Source organism: Ursus maritimus, unplaced genomic scaffold (genome assembly GCF_017311325.1).
Source record: "Ursus maritimus isolate PB19 unplaced genomic scaffold, ASM1731132v1 scaffold_3, whole genome shotgun sequence".
Taxonomy (NCBI): Eukaryota; Metazoa; Chordata; class Mammalia; order Carnivora; family Ursidae; genus Ursus; species Ursus maritimus.
In genome coordinates, this window is record NW_024425563.1 from 64,603,988 (window position 1) to 64,614,562 (window position 10,575).

The window sequence follows — 10,575 nt, forward strand, 5'->3', positions numbered from 1 at the left end:
GCAACTTCCGGGACGCCGCGCGTCACTAAGCAGCCGATCCCCGCTTCCGGAAGCAGCCCTCCCTGCTCTGTTCGTTTCTGGGACTGCGCGATTGCGATAGAGATTTCCGCGCATTTGATTGGTGGAGTGAGAGAGCTGCTCTCCGCTGATTGGTGCCGGCATCTTCGGCCCCGTAGACGCCGCGAGCCGCACAATTTCAGTCGTCTGTTTCCTGCGGGCCGCAGGTCTCTCACGGCTACCATGGTGGATGTCATGGAGTTGCCCAGGTCGCGCGTCAACGCCAGCATGCTAGCTCAGTTCATCGACCGGCCGGTCTGCTTCGTAGGGAGGCTGGAAAAGGTGCGCGTCGTCGCTGCCCTGGGCTCCCTGCTTTGTAGCCCAGGGGGAGGAGGAGGGAGCAACCCGTGACCGCCAGGGCGGCAGCCTCAGGGTGGTAAGGGAGGGTAAAGGAAGACAGGCCTTAGAGCATCACAGCGCTCCCAGTTTCGTTTTACACAAGAGGACGTTCTGCACACTTTTTAGCCATTGCAGCCCCATTTTGGCGCCACTTTTATGGCGCGGAATCGTGACGTTTTCGAATGCGCTCCGTTCTGAATTCTGGCGTCAACCACTGTGGTTCCTTTTTGTATTTACAAAAAGAAATTATAGAGCTGACTCACACATCTACCTCCTGATTTTTTAGTTTGGCCAGACTTGACAACTACTCTGTTTTTCTAGTTTCTTTCTCATGCAATTTTGTCTCTTCTCAAACTTCGTTTTCTCGTTAGAGTCATGTCGCCATAAACATTCTTCGATGGTCCCTTCCAGATCTCATAGCAGTCTGTGTTCTCATGCCAGTGCAGTATCTTCACCCTACTGATGAGAAGCAGGCCCAAAGTTTCGGAGTCAGTGAACCGGGAAAGCCGAGGGGAAAAAAAAAACAAAAACAAAAAAACTATTATAAAGCCTTAGTAGTTCATTTCAGCCACACATCCTCTTGGTTAAATAGGTGTTACTTGACTTCAGGGTAGGGAAACTGGGTAGGAGTGGTGTATGGTTAAGTGCTCAAGGCCACAGCAAGTAGCAAAGTTGACCTTCAAACCAGACCTGAATGCTGTCTTTACAGCTAACAGTAGAACCCAAATTTTCTGACAACCAGTTCTCTACTTCATCATGCTTAACTTTTTTTTAAGTGTTCTCTACCCCCAAGGTAGGGCTTAAATTCACAACCCTGAGATCAAGAGTGGCATGCTCCAGGACTGAGCCAACCAGGTGTCCCCCTCAAGCTTAATTTTTAAAACATACCCTCTGGTGGAATACATACTATTTAAATCATGAGTGCTAGTAGATCTCATTTTTAGACAGTATGGACTCCCTTTAATTTGTCATTAGGGCAGGGTTGCCAGATTTAACAAATAAAAATACAGGACATGTTTGTACTAAGAAGTACTGTTTATCTGAAATTCAAATTTTGACACCTAGGTATGGTAACACAAGATTATAGTTTGAACCAAATTGTTCAAAAACAATTGCTTTGTGTGCATTAACTAAATTTGTTGGGGTCAGTCTGCTCATCTTCAGTAAAATCTGTAATATTTTTATTGTAATGAGATTTTAAAGTTTATGTGGTTTTTTTTAAATCTTGTGTTTCTTTTTTAGATTCATCCCACTGGAAAAATGTTTATTCTTTCAGATGGAGAAGGAAAAAATGGAACCATTGAGTTGATGGAGCCCGTATGTTTAAGTATTAATTCTATGTCTCTTGCTGATGTTTCTGATTCTTGGAGTGGTTGTATAAAGACCAGATTATAAAACTTCCCTGCTCTAACATTAAACTTTTGTCCTCTTCTTACATTATATATCCCTTTACATTTCTAACCAATGATTCTTTGGGCTCCATGATTTTTTAATAATCCCTTAACTGGGTAACAATTCCTATTCCTATGAAAGACCATAAAACAACATAAAAAAATCTTTTGTGTAAGTCATTTTTTCTTAAGAGTTTTACATTTTTAAAATTCTATTTTCTGTTTTTGTTTACATGTACTTTTAGTTATCACTTGTTTTTACATTTTGCATTTATTGTACTCAAAAAATTTTTCTTGGTTTTTTATGAAGACAAATATCCATGTGTTGTTTGGTTAATATATACAGAATATAGTGCATAAGATACAGAAAATAGAAGGTTCCTTTCAGTCGGTCCTTTTAAACAAATTACTCCTTGTAGAAATGCTGGACGAATCTTTAAGTGTTTGTTGTTTTCAGCTTAAACATTTAACTGGTGTTTGGACCTGAAGCTACTGCTAAAGGTAATAGAACTTGACATGCTGACATTAAGTACTCAAACATTTTTAACAACTTACAATTCAGTTTTTAAATTGGTAAATTTTAAGATGATTTTGTTACATGAAATGAAAGATTAGTAAACTGTAACAGTTTTCCAAGTTATCAACTAGAAATATGACAACACCAAGGTGACAATTTGTTCTTTGTGTTAGCTTGATGAAGAAATCTCTGGAATCGTGGAAGTAGTTGGAAGAGTAACGGCCAAGGCAACCATTATGTGTGCATCATATGTCCAGTTTAAAGAAGATAACCATCCTTTTGGTAAATAAAGCATTCTGGTATTAAGTAGTTTCATGTAATTAGGAGGAAAACAATTTTATTCTTTTTAACTTGAGATGTCTTGGTCTTGAGTCTCAGTCCTACCATCTTTTAATTTCTGTAGAATTTTCTGATCCCAAAGGAAAATGGGAGAACATTTTGGCCGCTTTTAAGTAATGCTTGTGTATGTAGGAAACTCAGTAAAGATTAATATTTGTGGGAAGAGAAACTTAAAACATATGGCAAACAAAAATAATGTTAATAGTTTGTTTTAACATATGCATCGAAAGCATCAAATAATGCATAACGCCTAAAACCAGGCAAGAACTGTCTCTACAATGGATATCAAAATGAACAGTTGTCTATACCCCATGTCTTTTATTTTTTAGAGCCACAGGTAAATAGCTGTGATAATCCCTGTTTTAGAAGACAGATTATGAAAATAAGTTGATCTCTAAGAGGGAAAGAAAAGAGAAAGAGGTAGAAATCTTTTAGATAATAAATAATGTTACATCTTTCCATTGTAGATTAAATGTTTGCTAAAAATTTTTTTCAGATCTTGGACTTTACAATGAAGCTGTGAAAATTACCCATGAGTTCCCTCAATTTTTTCCTTTGGGGGTTGTGCAATATGATTGATCTTGATGAAGATATTGCAGACTGTCATAGGGAGCCCCTGATATTTGAGGGGGAGATTTCTGTGATTTTTAATATTTAATTTGTTCTCCTTTTAATTTCATTTATCTAACCTTATTAGATATTGCAATATCCCAGTTTGATGGAAGCTGTCTGTATATTGAAAGTTAAGTCCTCATGAAGAATCACTTCTGTAGTATATGGTCAGATCAGATGCAAGAATAAAGCAGTTGCCTTGAGTTTAGTTTTCTGTTTTATTAATAAAAGTTGAAATGGGACATACTGTTGATCATTTCATTCTTACTCTTCTGGTCATGTGTTCAAACACTAACTTGGAATTTTCATAGCTGTAAGGTCAGAACTTAGACCTACCAAATGAAATCCTGGGCCACCTACATTATGTTAATTATTTCCTTGACTCTCTGAAAAATGACTTTAATTTATTAAAAGAGCAAACAGAATCCTATATCTTTTATAATTTGTGAGTACCTATATTAGAATTCTCCAGAGAATCAGAACTGAAAGAACCATATATACCAGAACTATATATATGAGATTTTGTTACAGGAATTGGCTTATGTGGTTATGGAAGCCAAGGAGTCCCCAGGATCACTCACCTGTAAGCTGGAGAACCAGGAAAATCAGTGGGGTAATACAGTTAGAGTACTAAGGTCTGAGAATCAGGGGAGCTGATGTAACTTGCAGTCCGAGGTTGAAGACCTGAAAACTGGGAGGCCACTGGTGTAAATCCCAGAGTCTGAAAGCCCAAGAACCAGGAGCTCCATTGTCTGAGGACTGGAGGAGATGGACATCCCAGATCTGGAAGAGAGCAAATTCGCTCTTCCTCTACCTTTTTGTTCTGTTTGGGCTTTCAACATACTGGATGATACCCACCTATGTGGTAAGGGCCTACTGATTCAGACACTAAGCTCTTCTGGAAATTCCTTCACAGACACACCCAGAAATAATGTTTTACTGGCTATCTGGGCTTCCCTTAGCTCAGTCAAGTTGACATATAAAATTAACCATCACAGTACCTCCTTCTCAGGATTTTGAAACCACATTTACTAATGCTAAATAAGGGATATCTGATCATTAAAACAGTTGACGAAATCATTTGATTTTTTTTTTTTCTTCCTTTCAACTGTCAGTATGAAATTCCTGTTTACCTGTACTTCATACCACTAGGTAATGTTGGGGATAGGCAGGTAGGGATGTGGCAAGTGTAGGATAGAGGCTAAAGCCCAATAACTGGTGACTTAGTGGCCAGTCAAGTTTTATGGCTTGACTCATTCTCTTCAGTTAGGAAATAAACTAATTCTAAATCCATTTAGATGGTAAATTATACCAAAAATATTTATTTTATGGACACCTGGCTGGTTCAGTTGATAAGAGCATGCGATTCTTGATCTTGCAATTGTAAGTGCAAGCCCCATGTAGGGTGTGCAAAATTTGAAACTGATAATACTTTAAACTTTTATCCCAAAATGTTCTGCATATTACTTAAGGAATATTGCCATAGGCACTTGCGGTAAAACATGGGAAGTAAAGAATGTTCTAGTTGAAGTTTAGGTTTAGGAGGAACATCAGCCAGTCTCAATAACAGCGTTGTCTTGAATGCCAGAGAAAGAGTACGTCCTCAGTTGTGTTAACCCCCGACAACTCTGTGCTATTAAAGGCGTTAAAGGCGTCCTGCTTAAAACCTTCCCTTGAACTACTATGTTTAGTAAATTGGACTTGATAAATCAGTAGCATATCTTGCTTTCCACCAAGTGAATCCTTTCTACTAATTATTTATGGTGCTACATCTCGTCCCAACCTCACTTCTGAGCTGCTCAGCATCTGCACCTGGATATCCCACCAGCACTTTAGCTTCCAGTGTAGTTTGAATGTGTGCAGCCCCCCATGTGCTCCCTGATTTGGTAATAATTTTATCAGGATATATTTCACATATATGACTTGCCTATTTCAACTGTACAATTCAGTGGCTTTTAGGTATATTCAGAGTTGTATACCATCACTATAATCAATTTTAGAACATACTCATCACCCCAAAAAGAAACCCTCTATCTCTTACCTATCATGTCCCAATCCTCCACCGCCATAATCACCCCCTAACCACAAGAAACAATGATTCATCTTCTGTCTATAGATCTGCCTATTCTGGACATTTCAAAGAAATGGAATTATATGTGATTGTTTGTGACTGACTTCTTTCACTTAGCATGTTTTCAAGGTTCATCTATTTGTAGCATATATTGGTGCTTCATCAACTTTTTTATGGCCCAATATTCCACTGTATGGATATATCACTTTTTATCCAATCATCATTTGGAAGTTTGGGTGGTTTCCACCATTTGGATATAGTGAATAATGCTATTATGAGCATTCATGTGTAAATTTTTGTGTGTACATACTTTTAATTTCTCTTGGATATATAACTATAAGTGGAACTGCTGCACCAAATGGTAAATATGCTTAAGTTTTTGAGGAATTGCCAGACATTTCCTAAGTGGCTGTACCATTTTTCATTCCTAGCAGTGTGTTTAAGGATTCTAATCTCTCCACATCCTCACCAACACTTATAATCTGACTTTTTGATTATGCCATCCCACTGGCTGTGAAGTGGCATCTCATTGTGGTTCTGATTTGGTCTTTTTCCTTTAAAGCTACCATAAGCCACCCCGTTTCCCAGAAAAGCTTGAGTATCTCCAGTCCTTTTCACCGCCACTGCCCCTGCAAGTTCAGACAGTTGTCATCTCTCACTTGAACTATTACAACAGCCCTAACTGTAAATGGCCTTCCAGGTTCCAGGCTCTCTGGGTTTCCCAGGCAATACAGCTGCATTTAACATCAGTTCTAACCATCATACTATAAAGTTCACAGGAGAGAGAAGTTTGGAAAGGGGAAAACGTCCTTGGAAGCTTATAGTGGGGGAAACCTGTTCAATGCTACCTTAATGAAGTGATCAAGGTTGACATCAACAGTGATGACAAGCAGAGATCATGTGCCCTCTAATGTGATAAGAAAGGTACTTTGCCACTCTGGTATTTTTTCAAAAACCCTTAACACCAGCTAATCATGAGAAAATATCAGACCCAAGTTGAAGGATATTCTACAAACTGTCTGATCACCCCTCAAAGCAGTCAGGGTCATGAAAAACAAGAAAAGAGAAAAGAGAAACTCAGAGCAGAGAAGACTGGCTCCTGGAACAGAAAAAGACAAAGGAAAAACTGGTGAAATCTGAATAAAGGCTGGTGTTAACAGTAATATACCAGGGTTGGTTTCTCAGTTTTGACAAATGTACCATGATAATGTAAGAGAGCTTAAAGGGAGACAAACGCTGGGGGAGGGGTTACACAAGAACTCTACTATCTCACAAGTTTTCTGTAAATCTAGAATTTCTCCACAATAAAAAGTGCATGAAAAAAAAAATGAATCTCCTCAGGTTCTCCACTGACTACTTGAGGTTCACGTTTCCAGTTAGTAGTTGCCCTTCCCAATCTGACCACACCTTACCTCAGACCAAATCCTACTCTCCCCTTGAAACTACCAACCATTTAGTACTGATCTGTTACTGGAACACACTAGACCCTCTAAGATCTGGGTGCCATTGAACTTGCTCTTTGCTCTGACTGGAATGTCCAGAAAGAAAAACATTCTCTTAGCTTCCCTAACAGGCAAGCAGAATTAGTTACTTTATGTTATATTCCTTTCTTTATACCTCTTATCACATTTAACTTGCTCATACCTTTTTAATTTTCAGATAAATATATTTATTTATATATTATAAATATATAACCGTACATTTAAATATATACTTATATAGTATAAATACATATTTTATATGTATACATGCACCCACACATAGTAGTCCCCCACTCTTATCCATGGGGACTATGTTCCAAGACCTCCAGTGGAGATGCCTCAGATAGTACCAAACCCTAACTATACTGTTTTTTCCTATACATACACACACACACATACCTATGATAAAGTTTAATTTATAAAGTAGGCTCGGTAAGAGTTTAACAATAATAACCAATAAATTAGAACAATTATAACAATATACTGTAATAAAAGTTACATGAATGTGGTCTCTCTCAGAATATCTTATTGTACTGTACTCACCCTTCTTGTGATGATGTGAGATGATAAAATGCCTATGTGGTGAGACGAAATGAGGTGAATAACATAGGCATTGTGATATAGCCTTGAGCTACTATTGATCTGAGGATGTATCAAAAGGAGAATCATCTGCTTCTGGACCACAGGTGACTGAAAGTATAGAAAATGAAGTGGATAAGGGGGGACTACTGCATATATATTTAAACACTAAATCAGAAAGTAAAGTTCCAGTGTCTCTCCAAAGACACGGCTATGGACTGGTAGATAACTTTTCAGAACTTTGACTACATAAATGTCTATAGGACCTCAATAAACTGTTCTGCAACATGCATTTCTCCTTTAATATGTCTTGGCAATTGACATATAGAACTAGCTCATCCTTTATAATAGTTGCAAAATATCCATTGTGCCAAGTTTTTATTTAACCAGTCCTCTAGTTAGTCCTTCCCACTAAGAAGAGGTGTTTATAGTGAAAAACCTGTAGCTTAAAAAAACCTGTCTTACTGGTATCTCTCAATGTCAAACATAGTGTATGAATAAATTAGTCCATCTAGCCTGGTTTGAGAAGCAACGAGGCCAAGGAGAGTGCTAAAGAAGACCTAAATCATGATAGGTGAGGTGACAAAGGACAGGAGGCAAGAAGTTCAGAATATATTATAATGGATTCCACAGGACTTGGTGACAACGCTAGGAACTGAACAGAATAAGAGGTAAGGATAAGGTCAGTTGGCAAGGAGGCGAAAAGTTCACTTCAATACAAATTTAAGTAGTTGATAGGCCCTTTTAGTGAAGATGTCCAGAGGGTATTTGGAAATGTAGGATCAGACAGAGATTTAAGAGACAACCTACCTAAAATACTTAAAGTAGAGTTTAAGAGATCTTCCCATCCCTTTTCTGTGATTTCAAAATCTAAAACGGTTTGAAACCCAACAGCTTTTCCCTAAATTTGGGGTAAAACTCATTTGGCAACAAAACCAGTAAGAATTGTAGTGGGCTCCTTGTAGTCTATCCCATTACTGTAAATACTCATAAATTTCACTGCAGAAATATTAATATGTTTGATTAGAGGGTGCTGCCCTCCAGGGAGGGGATTACATAACATCATATGGCAGATGCATCATATGACTTTTTCTAAAATCTAAAAATTCTGTACTCTGAAGCACAGCTGGCCCCAAGAGTTCCAGGTAAGGGATTGTTCCTAAATCAAAGGACAGCATACAAAGTGAGAAAACCGCGTAACTAATGACACAAGGAAACTGTGCACTTACAGAACAGCAACGGGATAATGACTGAGTCAGGAGAAGGACCCCAACAATGCCTGACGCTTAGTAAGCACTCAATAAATATTTACTTACTGAAAGAGTATCATGAAGGCAAGGTAGAAGAGTTTCAAAGAGTAGTCAAGAATGTTCAAAGCTCAAGGAACAAGTGAAGAATTAAGGATAAAATACTGAGGGCCCCTGGGTGGCTCAGTTGGTTGAACACCCCACTCTTGGTTTCTGCTCTGGTCCTGATCTCTGGGTCGTGGGGTCGGGCCCCACCCTCCACCCTCAGCACTCAGCGTGGAGTCTGCTTCCCCTCTCCCAGTACCCCTCCCCCAGCTCCCATGTGAGCTCTCTCTCTCTCTCTCTCAAACAAATAAATCTTTTTTTTTTTTAAAGGATAAAACACTGACATTACAAACATATATCACACTTATTTCTAAAAAGATTTAGGCTACAAAAATAAAAAGGAAAACATCTAAAAAGGACATAACAACTACAAACACATTGCATAGGTGTTAAATTTAGCTCCAGGTGTCCAGGCAACCTAGGAAAAGTTAGGAACAATAGGCCATACAATGTTCATAGCCTTAAATTCTTTAAAATCAAACTCTTCCCTAATATTAAATTCTAAAAGGAATATCACACAGGATCTAATGTGAAGGATGACAAACTACAAAATGGTTGTCTTCAGTAGTGATTTTACAGATATTCTCCAATTGATCTTTTTTTCCTCATCTGACAAAGACAAAATTAAAACAACTCTAAATCATCTCTTCACAGGGTGAGTTAAATGACTTGAGTGATAAACTAGTATAATTACTAAATTCACATAATTCTGAAGTTTTCTTTTAAGGTATCATTTAATATGTATTAATACTCAATAAACATTTTGTGTCAAGTCGTGGGCTAGAGATACATATAAATAATGTCCCTGCCCTCTGAAATTTCAATCTGTAGCAGTTTAGCATTATCTCCAAAGGTGTCTGGCTCAGAGCTGTTTAATACTTAACCAGTCTAAGGATTCAAAGAAATCCATGATTATGAACAACCAAATTCTTTAGGTTCTATTTGGTGAAGCTACCATTTGGTTTCCTCCCTTATATAATTCACATGGAATTTGATTCTGATCTGTTGCTGAAAGAAAATTCATAATCTGATACCACAGGTTATCCTTCTTAAAAAGAAGATGCTAAATCCAGAGTAATAATAAAGCATATGTTTTAAGTTACTTTTTAACTGTGATGTTGGTTTGAGGTAAGCCACTTATGTTATGACCCCATTTGACCTAGAGCATAGGATTTGAGATGGCTAATTAAGACCAGAGGTGTAGACTATGAACAGTTTATAGTGTAACACATTCATCTTGACTGCAAAGATTAAATTTGTCATTAGCATGCCAAGCACTATGTTCCGTAGCATTGCCTCATCTTTTTTTTTTTTTTTTTTAAGATCTGGACTGAAATATGACTTTCACACGTGAAAAAAATTTTTTTTCAACATGATTATTTCTGTAGCTGGGGAGTTAAAGAACAACAAACTCTGTGGATTTCATATAATGGATTAAGATGCAAAGTTGCGAAAATTCGAGACAGTTCTCCAACATCGAGTGCCATAAGTTGAAAGAAAGGAAAATATATGAGCAGTAAGTGTAACAGTTTTGGCAAGACCACACATGACATTGTGACTGAATTAGCCTTTGTTTTAAAGGGACTATTCATTTTTCACAGGAGTCTGAAATATTACCCAGGAAAATAAGCCAATTATTTTGGCTAAGAATCTCTCACCATAAAATGTTATGATAAAGTTTATTTAGTAATGATAGGTTTAAATTAATGGTTTCATTGAAAGATCTTGATATCTTGTTACTCTAAATCTTGAAAGATAATCACCAAGGAAAAATTCTTCTATTACTGATTTAAATGCTAGGTCCTTCGATATTTTTTTTAGCTTAGATATTTATTTA

At 37.6% G+C, this 10,575-nt stretch overlaps 1 protein-coding gene across 1 annotated transcript; it reads left to right on the forward strand.

Moving 5' to 3' along the window:
* Positions 1 to 161: 161 nt before the first annotated feature.
* On the forward strand, positions 162 to 3,497 carry RPA3 (replication protein A3). Its single transcript, XM_008686287.2, has 4 exons — positions 162 to 339; positions 1,639 to 1,713; positions 2,478 to 2,586; positions 3,140 to 3,497. The coding sequence occupies exons 1-4, from the start codon at positions 241 to 243 to the stop codon at positions 3,220 to 3,222; spliced, it is 366 nt and encodes a 121-aa protein (XP_008684509.2). The 5' UTR covers positions 162 to 240; the 3' UTR covers positions 3,223 to 3,497.
* Positions 3,498 to 10,575: the final 7,078 nt, after the last annotated feature.